The 16,921-nt window shown below is 43.5% G+C and overlaps 1 protein-coding gene across 1 annotated transcript in view; it reads right to left on the reverse strand.

The window, feature by feature from the left end:
- The window catches only part of LOC139418798 (catenin alpha-2-like), a 628,002-nt gene that overhangs the window by 512,453 nt on the left and 98,628 nt on the right, over positions 1-16,921 (reverse strand). The window contains exon 2 of the mRNA XM_071168509.1: positions 2,646-2,841. Within this exon, the coding sequence (XP_071024610.1) occupies positions 2,646-2,841 (196 nt within the window). The remainder of the gene's footprint in view (positions 1-2,645; positions 2,842-16,921) is intronic.

Raw genomic sequence — 16,921 nt, forward strand, 5'->3', positions numbered from 1 at the left:
AGAATAAAAATAAACGGAATGGAGATATAGTAAAACGAAAGTTAGAGAGTGTGCCAATAGTAAAAAGCCCACACGGGGCATGTCCACATTTAAATATTATACTGGACAAAGAAGGGAAGTGGACAAAGATGCAGGCTACTGTGCAACTCACTTTTCAGGTAGGATGCAATTTTTTTTAACTTAATACATTTTTTGGTATTCATAATAATTTGTTTTATCATTGTTATCACAGTATACCATTGTTATTATTCTGGGCATATGTGTTACTCTAAACCAGTTCTTTAAATATGCAAAATGTGTTTTGTTTTATTCTGTTGAGACATTTTTGAATTAAAATCTGTCTTTTTAATTGTGTGCTCCATATTTAGTTTAAGATAGGTTATATAAGTAGGCCTGTTGTAAAATACATATAATTAGCATATTGCTGTAATTGGTTAGGGACGGTAGGCACTAGACTTTCTTGTTAATTGCTGGACCTTTTGAGAAGGTATAAACCAGTTTGGAAGTGTTTTGTTTCATTCTGAGCCATTTTCTTTGGCCAAATCAAGTTCCAACTGTAATGGGTTTGCCACAATATAATATCCTGCTCGTATTTTCCCTATAAAAATTGTCTCGACTTACTTTTTATAGTACCCTAATGAAAGTTTGGTGTGGTGTGGTTATTAACCTATTATACTGCAGGCCTATGATTTGAAGGCAGTACCCACCAGCACTCCAACTCACTCTGACAGTTGACCTTGAGGCGAGGAATAATGTTTCAGTCCTACCAAAGTTACTCCTACATTCTTACAATATAATGCTCATCTTTCTAACATGCTTTCTAAATATGAACGAAGTAGCCTCCTTCGGTACAGCTATATTTGTATAGCAGATGCAGTAGGCTAGCCTACGTGACAAGGATAACTACATGTCTGTGTTGTAACATGCCGCCTGCATATCTCTCTATCTCCGGGGCTAGGCCTCAGCTTCTCATGCTTTACATGTATTTTTCTAAATATTCATATCATATAGTGGACACCTAATCCTACAGGTCTATGCATGCAATGCTCTGATGCATTTGGTGCTCAAATCTCTGACAGCTGAACCATGAGGTGGACAATTGTTGTTTGGGGAAAGTAAAAAGCAATAAAACAATAGGCTATAACGTTTTGTAATTCTTCACATCAAGACAAGGAATAGTGTTAGACTATAGGCTGTTTTTAAGGACACATAAACGTGGCTCATTTGGCCAACATCCATCGTTTATTGATGGTGCTGGCTGCGTGGGTGGATGCCCTAATGGGTTACGCACCCAATTCATATGATTTAGGGCAGGGTACCGGGCAGAGGCCGCCTACTGGGGACTATTTAACAGTCTGATGGCCTGCTCCAATAGAAGAAGAGGATAGTGCCAACTTCCTGTAGAAGGGCCTCCGTCAAATGTAATGACAGTAAATAAACGAGTTCTGGAAAAACCTGACAGACATTAAAATGGAAAATGGAAAACGATATGTCTGCTTGTGTCCAGTGAGCCCTAACCGATGACATTAAATAATGCAAATACTGTTCTCTGAAGCAGATAGCCTGCTGCAAAAGAGTCAAACACTTACGCTATTCTGCACTGACATTTTACTCAGCAAGGGAATCTAGCCTAATCAATTTCCATGTTAAAAACAGAACACATGACTGATAAGCAGGGTCTGAGTTCAACACAACCCTTTCTCCTCCACAGCTTGATAGCTACCACAGTAAATTGGCTACGATGACTGCACAAGAAAGCGAGATTGCTAAGTGCCTGCTTGAAGAGTGACGCGGTTTAACTGAATCCAGACATTGTTTGTTGGGCAGGTGTTCTAGATTGAAGAGAGGAAGAGGAGGGGAATTTTCATGCAGTGAAAGAGAAAGACAGAGAGTGAGAGAGAAAGAGGGAGATCTCTGCCGACGCTGGTGCTTTTTCATTGAGGGCCCCTGCTGGGACCGACCTGGGCAATACACCAGAGCCAGACTAAGCTTTCAGTCTGGCAGACTCCATACAATGCTGAGGGTTTTAACATGGGCTTGGGGAGCTGTGTGGTGTAAGTGGTTTGTGTGTGTGTGTGTGTGTGTGTGTGTGTGCGTGCGTGCGTGCGTGTGTGAAAGGGCTTGTGTCTGAGAGAGCGTGTATGTGTATGTGGGTACGTGAGCGTGTGTGGATACGAGACAGTTGGAGCGTGATAAAGCAAGGTTTACAGACTGACAAGGTGACTTAAGGCTCAGAGCGAGAAAATATAATTGAAAAGTAGGACTCTTTTTAAGTTTGAAGGAAATAAAAGTACACGCATGGGGGAATATTCAATCTGGGATACTACCTTTAAGTTCTCCAAGTTCCCCTTTCATGTGTTCTTCTGAAACATGCATGGGAAGCGCTCCAAACGGGGTGGAAGCATCCAGGCGCCGTTCAAGCTCCTAATACATAATGTCACAGCAGTTCCGGATGGGAATCAGAATACACCCTGGGGTCTGGAGAGCTTGCTGTCACATTCCATGAACAGTATACACCAGAAAAGTATGGTATGGTATCCCTGTGAGTACATTGGACTCTCTTCACCTTGCTGTCCCATTTAAGGGATTCATATATCTCTAAACACAAGAGTACTACATGGTATGGTGTCCCTGTGCGAACATACCTTGCTTGCGGACGTCCTCCACGGCGAGGATGAGCTCCTCCTTGAGATCGTGGCTGTTCTTAGCGATCTGCTCGCCCTTCTCCAGGAAGTTCTGCGTGGCCTGCTCCACGGACAGGGCCAGCACGTGGGCCTTCTTGGAGCGCCCCTTCTTCTTACTGCTGGGCCCTTTGTTGCTGGTGTTCACCAGGGTGGTCACCTGACAAACAGAGAGGGAGAGGTTAGGACGGGAAGTGATGCTGTTATGTAGGAAGAACGAGACTTGGTTCTTTGTAAACGGCTCGGGTTTCTCAGCTACAACTCTACCATCCTCGCGTTCGTGATCTAGGAGAACAACAACTGTTCAGCCTAGCACATCTACGGTAAGTCAAAAGGAACTAAATAGATCCAAGAGGCTACATAGAGAAAATAACAGGTGCCAAAAGGTTTGTATTAATGTTATAAAGCACTCTTATACAGCAATTGCTAGTTCAATGACCTGTGGGATATGTTGCTGACTGATCCCCCCCCCCGAGGACACTCCAATGGCTGTCCTGGAGCATAAAACATTGAAAGACATCTCGTATAGTTTGATTGCATTTCATCACCTTTCATCCAGCCTATTCACACAACTAAAACACGTCTTCGTAAGCAGTTCAGGAGGCAAGCCATCATAAGTCATTGACAAAGCTAGAGTGTGCAGGAAATGCGACATGCCTTCAAACGGGGACTCCTGTGTCTTTGAGCAGAATGTATGTAAGGAAAAGGGGGACATTAACTTCTTATGGCTGAGGGCAGTATTGAGTAGCTTGGATGAATAAGGTGCCCAGAGTAAACTGCCTGCTACTCAGGCCCAGTTGCTAATATAGGCATATTATTAGTAGATCTGGATAGAAAACACTGACGTTTCTAAAACTGTTTGAATGATGTCTGTGAGTATAACATAACTCATATGGCAGGCAAAAACCGGAGAAAAAATGCAACCAGGAAGTGGGAAATCTTAGGTTTGTAAGTTTTCAAGTCATTGCCTATCGAATATGCAGTGTCTACGGGGTCATATTGCACTTCCTACGGCTTCCACTAGATGTCAACAGTCTTTAGAACCTTGTTTGATGCTTCTACTGTGAAGGAGGGGGGAATGAGTGTTGAATGAGTCAGAGGTCTGCCAGAGTGCCATGAGCTGATCACGCTAGCTCTCGTGAGAGTTAGCTTGTGTTCCATTGCATTTATACAGACAAAGGAATTCTCCGGTTGGAACATTATTGAAGATTTATGATAAAAACATCTTAAAGATTGATTCTATACTTGATTTGACATGTTTCTACGAACTGTAATATTACTTTTCGTCTGAACTTTCCCCTGGACTTGCCCGGGCCTCGTGAGTTTGGATTGTGTACTAAACGCACGAACAAAAAGGAGGTATTTGAACATAAATGATGGACTTTATCGAACAAATCAAACATTTATTGTGGAACTGGAATTCCTGGGAGTGCATTCTGATGAAAATCATCAAACGTAAGTGAATATTTATAATGCTATTTCTGACTTGTTGATATCTGTATGGCTTGTTTTGTTGTCTGAGCGCTGTACTCAGATTATTGCATGGTGTGCTTTTTGCAGACCTAACATAATTTTTTTGTGTGCTTTCATCGTAAAGCCTTTTTGAAATCGGACACTGACATTAACAACAAGTTTATCTTTACAATGGTATAAAATACCTCTATGTTTGAGGAATTTTAATTATGAGATTTCTGTTGTTTTGAATTTGGTGCCCTGCACTTTCACTGGCTGTTGTCATATCGATCCCGTTAGCAGGATCTAAGCCATAAGAAGTTGTTTAAGGACGCACACAAATAAGCCAGTGTGTTAGAAGGGCTAACAGCTAAATTTGTGTGAGTGATAAAAAGTAATATTGCTAAGTATGGAAAGTTTACTTTGAGGTATGGGGCGGCAGGGTAGCCTAGTGGTTAGAGCGTTGGACTAGTAACCGGAAGGTTGCGAGTTCAAACCCCCGAGCTGACAAGGTACGTTCTGCCCCTGAACAGGCAGTTAACCCACTGTTCCCAGGCCGTCATTGAAAATAAGAATTTGTTCTTAACTGACTTGCCTGGCTAAATAAAGGTAAAATAAAAAAAAAATAAAAGAGGTAGAGTCCCAAATGTCACCCATAGTCCCTATATCTAGTGCTATACTTTGGACCTGTTTAGGAAAACAGAAAACCTTATTGGGACAGATTCAGGAAGTACCTCTCTGTTCTTCAGAAACTGTGTAGTCAATTAGACACACCAGACTTAGTTTTAATGGTTCCCCAACGTCAGCGGATGTTGGTTCTCAAACTGCTACTCTACCAGTATAACCTACTGTACATCAGTTTGGAGTGAGACACATAGAGTATCGAAGAGAAAAGGCATCCTGAAACACGTGCCCAGATAAAGCACTAGAGAGAGGAAGATCTCTGCCGACGCTGGTGCCTTTTCATTGAAGGCCCCTGCTGGGACCGACCTGTGCAATACACCAGAGCCAAACTAAGCTTCCAGCCTGGCAGACTCCATACCACGCTGAGGGTTTTAACATGGGCCTGGGGCGCCGTGTGGTGTGAGCGGTGTATGTGTGTGTGCGTGAGAGAGCGTGTATGTGGGTACGCAAGCGTGTGTGGATACAAGTCAGTTGGAGCATGATAAAGCCAAGTTTACAGACTGGCAAGGTGACTTGAGAGAAAATATCATTGAAAAGTAGGACTCTTTTTAAGTTTGAAGGAAATAAAAGTACATACATGGGGGAATATTCAATCTGGGATACTCCCTTCAAGTTCTCCAAGTTCTCCTTTCATGTGTTCTTCTGAAACATGCATGGGAAGCTCTCCAAAGGGGGTGGAAGCATCCAGGCGCCGTTCAAGCTCCTAATAAATAATGTTACAGCAGTCAAAAAGTCATATTGCTAATTACAGAAAATTAACTTTGAGGTAGAGTCCCAAATGACATAGTCCCTATGTCTAGCACTCTACTTTTGACCTAGTTTGGAAAAACAGAAAACCTTATTGGACAGATTCAGGAAGCACCTCTCTGTTCTTCAGAAACTGTGTAGTCAATTAGACACACCAGACTTGGTTTTAATGGTTCCCCAACGTCAGTGGATGTTGGTTCTCAAACTGCTACTCTACCAGTATAGCCTACTGTACACTAGTTTGGAGTGAGACACATAGAGTATAGAAGAGAAAAGGCATCCTGAAACACTAAATGAAACACGCGCCCAGCTAAAGCACCAGAGGGAATGTCCTTGTAAAATGTGCTGCCGTCTGGGGCCTGTTTTGCCAAAATCAGCTTGGGGGTAAATCGAGGAACAGGACTCCAAATCAAATTGGACCCTCAAGTCTGGCTCCAGGAAAGCAGGAGGAGTGTCTACAAGTCAACGCTTCCACAAGTCCACTGAGAAGGGTTGTGGGGGCGTTTCTAGCTTCGTAGCTTCCGGGATCTGCTTTTTGGTTACGGTAATGGCCCCACGTTGCACAATTACCATGCCGAAATGGAGGCGTAATGAGCCGAGCTTCCCACACAGGGGGGGAGACAAGCTAACAGCCATCCAAGCGAACAGCTGTTGGGTGTCCCTATGCGTCAGCTAGCTTCTCAGAAGCTCCGAGAGCGTAGTGGGGCTCGCTGTGGTTAAGCTGGGCCTGGCTTTGCCTCGGGACAACACTGCGTACAATTCTCAGCTGCCAAATACTGAAACACACCATTTATTTGAGAGATGCCTCCAGGTTGGATTCATGCACCAAAAACAAACGAGGGAAACTAGGTCACGAAATAAACTACATTTCAGCAATGAACTGAGATGAAGCCGCTGCTTTTAGTCTGCCATTGATATGCTGGAGGTAGAGGCCTACAGGCCAGTTAACCTTTTACCAGTATGATGGGATGGAACTGGAGAAAGGTAGAGGTGTGGTTGCAAGGACCGACCATCCATGAGATCACAATGATCCCTTTCTCCCTTGAAGCTGGAGGCCAGATCACTTTTTTACCAGTTTGAAGACAAAGTCTTGCAGACATAGTAACAACCAGGAATTATCAGCCTCTTCTTACTTCTAAAGTTACTGTAAGATACCTTTTTACTCTTAGAGTAATTTGACTCGACCAGTAACTTTTCTCTAGGTGTAAAATTACTCTAAATAGTAACTAAGACACAAGCTACAGTATTTGACGAGCATGAAGGCTACATTTAAATCACCCCGTGCGAAGCAGAGACAAGCCCACCTGAGCAAACCCGGGACTCCGAATAGTGCCTCGGGCGACATGATACATTATTGGTTCCTTGCTAATGATAGATTGAGCTCCATTAAAGGAGTCTGGGTAATTCCATTGTCTGTTGATAAATGGAGTCAGAGCAGAACACAAATGACCCTCGTGGCGGCGTCCTCGGTCTCTCTCTGCAAGTGTTGGTGAGGCAGAGACGTATTTAGAGAGTTAGCTCATTATGTAGTAAGCAACATAGTGAGCAACATATCTGTTTCAAGTTATGCTGATGACAATGTAATACTTTACTCTTACTTAAACGTATCGCGGAGCACTGGAGAGATGTCTCAGATGACAGCAGGACACACACACACACACACAGACACACACAGACACGCACACACAAAACGACAGAATGATTCAGTGTGTGACTGCAGTAGTACCCTGCCATTGTCTCCGCTGTGGGTTACATGTTGCAGTGTAAATGATGAAAGGAACACGGTGAACTCTGGAGGGGGTGCCGAACCAAAGAACCTAACATCAGTCATGCACACACACACACACACACACACATGTATAACCTAAACCCCGGCTCACTTAGCAAGAGAATGGCGAGCGTCAACTTGACAAATGCACAGTGAAGGTTTTGTGAGGGAAGCGACAGAATGATAAGAGAGCTGGTAGCATCTTAATCTGAAACTACAGATGTAGTTGGCCTGTCGCGGCAAAAATAATCCCGCGACAACAGGATTTGACCGTTTAGTCCGTAAGGCTGCTTGATTGGTGGTTAGGCTATTTAACTGGTCAAAATAAGGTGAGATGAAAAGTGGAATAATGTTAATATAACCAGGTTTTTAGTGACTCGCGAAGCTCAACTGCATTTCCTCTGGCGCAGAAAAATACTCAGGAACAAACGAGTGATCAAATGAAGGTCCTACATCTGTATGTTCCATGCAATTGCAGGGTAAGTCAGTGACCACTTATCCACTCTATCAGGGGCCCCTCAAAGAAAAGAAGGAGACAGATAGTGATGAAGTAATGTCTCTGCCTGTCACTAGCCAATACATTTTTATGAGTTACGAAACAATGTGAAGGTATATGGTGGCCTTTTGCTGAAGTCGTCTTACCTTCTACATTTCGGAGGGAATGGACATAAGAACATGTGCGTGTTTGTGTTCATGCTAGCGTGCATGCGGGTGGATGTGTACCAGTGGAGGCTCCTCAGAAGAGGAATTTCCAAAAATAAAAAATGGTAAAACATTGAAAAAGTGATCCTTTTTAGATAAAACTACACTAAATATATTCACGTCACCAAATATTTGATTAAAACACACTGTTTTGCAATGAAGGTCTATAGTAGCCTCAACAGCACTTTGTAGGGTAGCGCCATGGTGTAGCTGGAGGACAGCTAGTTTCTGTCCTCTTCCGGGTACATTGACTTCAATACAAAACCTAAGAGACTCCTTCCATAGACTTACACAGTAATTATGACTACTTCCAGGGAGCTCTTGCAGCATGAACTGACATGTTGTCCACCCAATCAAAGCATCAGAGAATGAATCTCTATAGATGTAGATACAGATACAGATGTATTGGCCATTCTGTACAGAACTTTGAGATATCAGCTGATGTAAGAAGGGCTTTATAAATACATTTGACTTGATTCTAGTACTGAAACCATAAGCAACAGCTAGCTAGCATCGCCTGGTCACATACAGCTGATGTGCTGTTCAATGAAGTCCACAAATGAAGGGAAAAGGTGAGCGGAGGAGAGTGCATAGAGGCTAGAATGAATACAATGTGGCTGCAATGAAAATGAACTGTGTTTATGCGTGATCAAGGGTGTATTCATTCCGCCGATTCTGTTGAAATTGTATTTATTTTTTAAAACGGAAGCAAACGAAACAGGGACAACAAATACCTGAACTCGTCCTAAAGAAACTGCATCAGCTAGATGCAGGCAAGAATGTGCAAGGCGCCATTGCATGTGTCACTGTCTGTCCATGTGTCACTGTCTGTCACCTTAAAATGTTCTCTCGGCCAGTGAGCGCCTCCGTTGTAAACTTTCATTCCTAGGCTAGGTTGTAGCAACCTCATGATGGGTAAAAGGAAAATTCCATTATCAGGTAGTAGCCTAAACCTATCGATGTTACATTGAACTGGGTGAATGGAATGTGAACGACAGCCATCCAATAAGCTGTAATAGTATTAAGGCCGTGCTCATGAAAAGGTATTATTGTCCTCCCTCATCCTAAACGGCACTGACCGCCACTGGTGTGTACGTGTGTGTGTGGGTGTGTGCGTGCGTGTGCGCTCACGTGTCCATGTGTCAGTGTGTGTTATGCATAGAAGCAAAGACGGAGAGTGTTTAAGTGCGTTTAAAATAGGCTGTGTTTAAATGTGGATGAGGGCGGATGAGGGCGGATTCCTTTGTTCCAGCCTTCTTCCGTGCCGAGAGTGTGCTGTGGTTTGTTTGAATTATACGTCCAGCTTTTAGAACTCACAGTTACCTAATAGAGACCTCCATCCATTACTCATGGGAAAGCTCTACTTCTATACGGTAGCTACACATACGTTTTTATATAGCACTGCTCGCAACGGTAATGAATAAAAGAACACGTAACGAAGGGCAAACGAATGAATCCAATCCCAGCCAAATCCGCTCCCTGTGTTCCCTTGATGAGGCAGCAAGAATCGCTGTTTAACCCTGAGATATAGACGAGGTGATACAACAAATCCATATCTCTGTCCCTGACGGCTTCCTTTCGCTGCTCCCCCCCCCAAGAAACCTATTAATGCAAGGGAACAAGGCGAGAAAAAAATTGGAAGGGAACTCAGAAGGTAAAGAAACTCAATAAAGACGTATAAAAAGAATAGTCTGACAATAAAACTGTGCGTCTGCAGTAACCGTACATATTTTGATTGGCTTGGGATATTAACAGGGAGAGTATCTGGGCGAGGCCCTGGCACATTAAAAACAACATCACGTTTATGGTTGCAGAATTTCCACTAGGGCAGGGCGATACGGACTAAAAATCATATCTACATTTTGTGAAACTTATGGGTGATTCACAATATATCTTGATTTCAACAACAACAAAATCTAAATGAGCTTTGTTGTACAATTAAAAGTAAAATACATAGCATTTCAAACAGTCAGCAACAATCTAATGAATTCAGGGTGTGTCAAATTAGGCTAAATACAGTATAAACCCCACTAATAATTACATTATCTCATCAAAATTGTTTAACCTGCTTTTTTTGTTGCAATAATCACTGATCTGGCTTTGAAGTCTGTCTATGAAAATGCCCTTTTTGATAACAAATTTAACCAGAACGTTGCAAATGCACATTCCCTAATAATGACTAACCTCAAACATCTTGTACTCTTAGAATCTCCACCCGGCACAGCCAGAAGAGGACTGGCCACCCGTCAGAGCCTGGTTCACTCTTAGGTTTCTTCCTAGGTTCCTGCCTTTCTAGAGAGCTTCTACATCTGCATTGCTTGCTGTTTGGGGTTTCAGGCTGGGTTTCTGTATGTGTAACGGCTCTCGTCAAAAGGAGTGGACCAAAGTGCAGCGTGGAAATTGTTGATGATTTAACAAAAAAAATCTTAAACACTCAAACAAACTAACCAAAGTGAAAGCGCACAGTTCTGTCAGGTACACGAAACAGAAAACAAGATCCCACAAAACGCAAAAGGAAAAGGACAACTTATATATGATGCCCAATCAGAGAGAACGATAGACAGCTGCCTCTGATTGGGAACCACACTCGGCCAAAAACAAAAAAATAGAAAACATAGAATTTCCCACCCGAGTCACATCCTGACCTAACCAAACATTGATAATAATAGGGTTCTCTAATGTCAGGGCGTGACAGTATAACACTTTGTGACATCTGCTGATGTAACAAGGGCTTCATAAATACATTTGATTGATTGATTGATTCTTGTAGCAGGTACAGTTAAATTCGGGAGGTTACATACACTTAGGTTGGAGTCATTTAAACTCGTTTTTCAACCACTCCACAAATGTCTTGTTAACAAACTATAGTTTTGGTAAGTCGGTTAGGACATCTACTTTGTGCATGACACAAGTACTTTTTCCAACAATTGTTCACAGACAGATTATTTCACTTATAATTCACTGTAACACAATTCCAGTGGGTCAGCAGTTTACATACACTAAGTTGACTGTGCCTATGTACCTGTGAATGTATTTCAAGGCTTACCTTCACACTCAGTGCCTCTTTGCTTGACACCACGGGAAAATCAAAAGAAATCAGCCAAAACCTCAGAAAAAAAACTATTCTAGTCTGGTTCATCCTTTGGGAGCAATTTCCAAATGCCTGAAGGTACCACATTCATCTGTACAAACAATAGTACCCAAGTATAAACACCATGGGACCACGCAGCCGTTATACTGCTAAGGAAGGAGACACGTTCTGTCTCCTAGAGATGTACGTACTTTGGTGCGAAAAGTGCAAATCAATCCCAAGAACAACAGCAAAGCACCAAAGGACCTTGTAAAGATGCTGAAGGAAACCGGTACAAAAGTATCGATATCACAGTAAAACGAGTACTGTATCGACATAACCTGAAAGGCCGCTCAGCAAGGAAGAAGCCACTGCTCCAAAACCGCCATAAAACAGCCAGTCTACAGTTTGCAACTGCACATGGGGACAAAGATTGTACTTTTTGTAAAAATGTCCTCTGGTCTGATGAAACAAAAATAGAACTGTTTGGCAATAATGACCTATCGTTATGTTTGGAGGAAAAAGGGGGAGGCTTGCAAGCCGAAGAACACCATCCCAACCGTGAAGCACAATTCACTGCAGGATGGACTGGTGCACTTCACAAAATAGATGGCATCGTGAGGATGGAAAATGATGTGGATATATTGAAGCAACATCTCAAGACATCAGTCAGGCAGTTAAAGCTTGGTCGCAAATGGGTCTTCCGAATGGACAATGACCCAAAGCATACTTCCAAAGGTGTGGCAAAATGGCACAAAGCCCTCACCTCAATCCTATAGAAAATGTGTGGGCAGAACTGAAAAAGCGTGTGTGAGCAAGGAGACTTACAAACCTGATTCGGTTACACCAGCTCTGTCAGGAGGAATGGGATGAAATTCACCCATCTTATTGTGGGAAGCTTGTGGAAGGCTTCCCAAATCGTTTCACCCATGTTAAACAATTTAAAGGCAATGCTTCCAAATACTAATTGAGTGTATGTAAACTTCTGACCCACTGGGAATGTGATGAAAGAAATAAAAGCTGAAATAAATCATTCTCCCTACTATTATTCTGACATTTCACATTCTTCAAATAAAGTGATGATGCTAACTGACCTAAGACAGGGAATCTTTAATAGGATTAAATGTCAGGAATTGTGAATTTGGCTAAGGTGTATGTAAACTTCCGACTTCAACTGTATTATAGAATTTAAACACAGGTCTCATAAATAATCTCTCAAGCACAAGCCCACGTGCTAGTAAGCAGCCAGCTAATATTTATGTTTCAAGTTTAGCCAACTTGGATCTATTTGCTAGCAACGAGGTTGAAATGTTCTGAACACGTTCGCCAACTGTTTGAGCAGCATGTTAGCCTGTCCACTTTGTTCAGATGCTGAAATCAAATGGCCTACTTTACTTCTCAGAATGAGACTTGAGTTGCCAATTCCTTGCATAATTGTGTTTTATGCGGATTGCGCATTTATAAAACACAGTCTAGACAGCTAGTACAACAGTCTTTGGCTAAAATGCTGCTAGCGGTATGTACATGATACAGCAATAGCATTACTTTACCAGAATCAATGTTCGTTGATAATCCAGTTGTAATAGTGTCCGCTCTGCACACAATTTGAGGAGTTGAGACATAAAAAGTATCGTTAGACAGAATAACTTCTCCTCGATTACAGTAAAATAATGCCTCAACGTGTTTCGTTGTCCACATGGCCGTTTCTGTTGGATCAAACCTCAAATGCAAATGGCGAGCTGAAACCGCTTGTCAGAGACAAATAAGTAATCTCTGAACTTTGTTGGTGTGAGTGGCAGGGGGGTTGGTGTGTGTGAGAGAGAGAGAGACAGAGAGAGACAGACAGGGAGAGACAGAGAGAGAGAGACAGACAGACAGACAGACAGACAGACAGACACAGAGAGAGAGGAAGAGTCCTCTACCTTATTTATATTTAGAGAACCACCAACCCACCCCGCCCAGGATATACACAGGTAGACGTCATGATCTAGTGCCCCCCGCCGTCCTCACCGCCAAACCCCCCTCACCACATCTCTGATTCCGCCTCCAACTTAGCCAAGAAGAGGCCTTGTTTTGGTTTTACTGTAATTAAACGGTGATGCTGTAGCAATCAGCTTAATGAGGGTGTATCGAGTAAGACATGACCGTCCGTGGTGAAGGGCCTCATGGGCAAGTTCCACCAGGGATGCCTCAACCCTGGAATCCATGTGTGTCAAATCAATAGGACAGACATTACCATAACTACTACACTACACTCAGACCTTCACTGCTCCTCAGTGATCCTCATATTAAAGACAGTAGATAGGCACTGTTTCCAGCAATATCTCAGCAAATAGACAAGAAGGCAGTAAGGCTGTACAGCCATAGAGATAATACACTGAACATAAATATAAACACAACATGCAACAATTTCTGAAATGTTTACTGTGTTAAGAGTTCATATAAGGAAATAATTCAACTGGGCCCACCCACTCGGCAGCCAGGCTGTGGAGGTCCTGGGCTGGCGTGGGTACATGTGGTGTGTGGTTGTGAGGCTGGCTGAACATACTGCCAAATTCTTGACATGCCAAACCTGTCAGGTGGATGGATTATTTTGGAGAAATGCTCATTAACAGGGTTGTAAAGAAATGTGTGCACATCATTTGAGAGAAATAAGCTTTTTGTGCGTATGGGACATTTCTGGGATTTTCGTATTTCAGCTCATGAAACATGGGACCAACACTGTACATGTTCGGTTTTTATTTTTGTTCAGTATATATATATATATATATATTCTAACCTGTGGTATCACGAACACGCACCCACCCACCCACACACACTTTCAAGCTTTCAGTCCTATATGTTTAAATATAATAAAATCCAGATGTGGGAATTGTGAAAAGCACCTGTTTCATCTACTCTTGGCTGACTGGGGGAAAAAGTTCAAGTTTGGAGGCGCGTAAGAAACTCGGACCCCCAAAAAAACAACGTTTCTGGAAGTACATCAGCTAGCTGGTGTGTTCTGCCGGCTGTCCACGACGGCACATTTAACCATCCGCCAGACGGCGACTGTCAACATAATGCGTCGAACGGTGCCGTTTCACACCGATGAGACAAGACGAGGACATCAGATTTAGCAAACAGTCCCGCAGGAACAAGCATTGCTGAGTAAGACGATTGTTTTCTCTTTTTCTTGTTCTCCCTAAAGCTGAGGGACATTTCATTTCATGCCCCTTAGACAACGCAGCCTTTCCCAGCAGCCCTCAGAGGCGTCCCGGGCTTACTCGCTGTCACTTCAGACTTTAGGCTGCGACTCAACTTGCGACCCCATTCCCTATATAGTGCACTGCTTTTGGCCAGGGACCACAGGGCTATAAGGTCTGCGCCCCGATGGGCACTGGTCAAAAGTAGTGCACTGTTTAGGGAATAGGGTGCCATTTGGAATACAGGCGTTGTTTTCCGGATGCCTGTGTCTGCGGCACAACGACTTCTGTAATTTCATGAAGCCATGCTTTCGGAAAGTGTCTGTTACACAGCCTGCCCAACAGGATAACAAATAGCTGTGCTTTCTAAATGCTAAATCTCTCAACCCAGATGTTTGCCAACAAATTCCCCACACAGTGCACACGCACACACATAAACAGAAGGACATATGAGCAGACTTGGAGCCACAACAGGAGGGCCCAATTATGGGCCCATAAAGATGCCCGGGACTGGCGGTAGCCAACACCAACCAGCTGCTGCCAGCTTCTCACAGGAGACAAAGGCTTCTACTACTGCAGAGGGATGTGCATGTGTGTGTATGTTAGTGTGCCAGTGTGTGTGTGTGTGGGGGGGGGGGGGGCATTGTAAATACAACCCATATTTATGTTTATTGATTTTCCCCTTTGCACTTTAACTATTTGCACATCGTTACACCACTATATAAAGAATATATGTATTCTTTTGGAACTACTGTGAGTGTAATGTTTACACTGTTAATTTTGTTTATTATCTACTCCACTTGCTTTGGCAATGTTAACATATGTTTCCCATGCCAATACAGCCCTTAAATTGAATTGAATTGAGAGAGAGGGGGGAGGGGGGGGGGGGGGGGGGGAGACAGACGCCCCTCCAATTCAGCGTTGTGTTTTTTTGAAGAGATAAACATTGCCAAAGCAACACGTGGCTGAACTGAAGCCGTCGCGTCGCCTTGACTATGAGACTGAAATACCACCCGGTAAGTAGATGAATTCTTTCCACCCCGAGGAGATGGAAGGAGTGTATGGATGGGAGGGGGAACTAAAGAAGGGAACTTTGAGAGAGGGATGTCTCTGTAGGCTGGTGAACCCATACAGTCGGCCCAGGCAGTGAAATGACAAATGAAGTATATCAGAGCCATTCGAGGTATCAGGAAATAACTTTAACAGCCAAGCAAAATAACAACGGCAAAGAGAACACACATCCGTAATGTACCACACGGCCCCAGTCCCTTTCAGAACAAACAAAGACAAAGAGAACACACATCCGTAATGTACCACACGGCCCCAGTCCCTTTCAGAACAAACAAAGACAAAGAGAACACACATCCGTAATGTACCACACGGCCCCAGTCCCTTTCAGAACAAACAAAGACAAAGAGAACACACATCCGTAATGTACCACACGGCCCCAGTCCCTTTCAGAACAAACAAAGACAAAGAGAACACACATCCGTAATGTACCACACGGCCCCAGTCCCTTTCAGAACAAACAAAGACAAAGAGAACACACATCCGTAATGTACCACACGGCCCCAGTCCCTTTCAGAACAAACAAAGACAAAGAGAACACACATCCGTAATGTACCACACGGCCCCAGTCCCTTTCAGAACAAACAAAGACAAAGAGAACACACATCCGTAATGTACCACACGGCCCCAGTCCCTTTCAGAACAAACAAAGACAAAGAGAACACACATCCGTAATGTACCACACGGCCCCAGTCCCTTTCAGAACAAACAAAGACAAAGAGAACACACATCCGTAATGTACCACACGGCCCCAGTCCCTTTCAGAACAAACAAAGACAAAGAGAACACACATCCGTAATGTACCACACGGCCCCAGTCCCTTTCAGAACAAACACAGACAAAGAGAACACACATCCGTAATGTACCACACGGCCCCAGTCCCTTTCAGAACAAACAAAGACAAAGAGAACACACATCCGTAATGTACCACACGGCCCCAGTCCCTTTCAGAACAAACAAAGACAAAGAGAACACACATCCGTAATGTACCACACGGCCCCAGTCCCTTTCAGAACAAACAAAGACAAAGAGAACACACATCCGTAATGTACCACACGGCCCCAGTCCCTTTCAGAACAAACACAGACAAAGAGAACACACATCCGTAATGTACCACACGGCCCCAGTCCCTTTCAGAACAAACAAAGACAAAGAGAACACACATCCGTAATGTACCACACGGCCCCAGTCCCTTTCAGAACAAACAAAGACAAAGAGAACACACATCCGTAATGTACCACACGGCCCCAGTCCCTTTCAGAACAAACAAAGACAAAGAGAACACACATCCGTAATGTACCACACGGCCCCAGTCCCTTTCAGAACAAACAAAGACAAAGAGAACACACATCCGTAATGTACCACACGGCCCCAGTCCCTTTCAGAACAAACAAAGACAAAGAGAACACACATCCGTAATGTACCACACGGCCCCAGTCCCTTTCAGAACAAACAAAGACAAAGAGAACACACATCCGTAATGTACCACACGGCCCCAGTCCCTTTCAGAACAAACAAAGACAAAGAGAACACACATCCGTAATATACCACACGGCCCCAGTCCCTT

Source organism: Oncorhynchus clarkii, chromosome 10 (genome assembly GCF_045791955.1).
Source record: "Oncorhynchus clarkii lewisi isolate Uvic-CL-2024 chromosome 10, UVic_Ocla_1.0, whole genome shotgun sequence".
Taxonomy (NCBI): domain Eukaryota; kingdom Metazoa; phylum Chordata; class Actinopteri; order Salmoniformes; family Salmonidae; genus Oncorhynchus; species Oncorhynchus clarkii.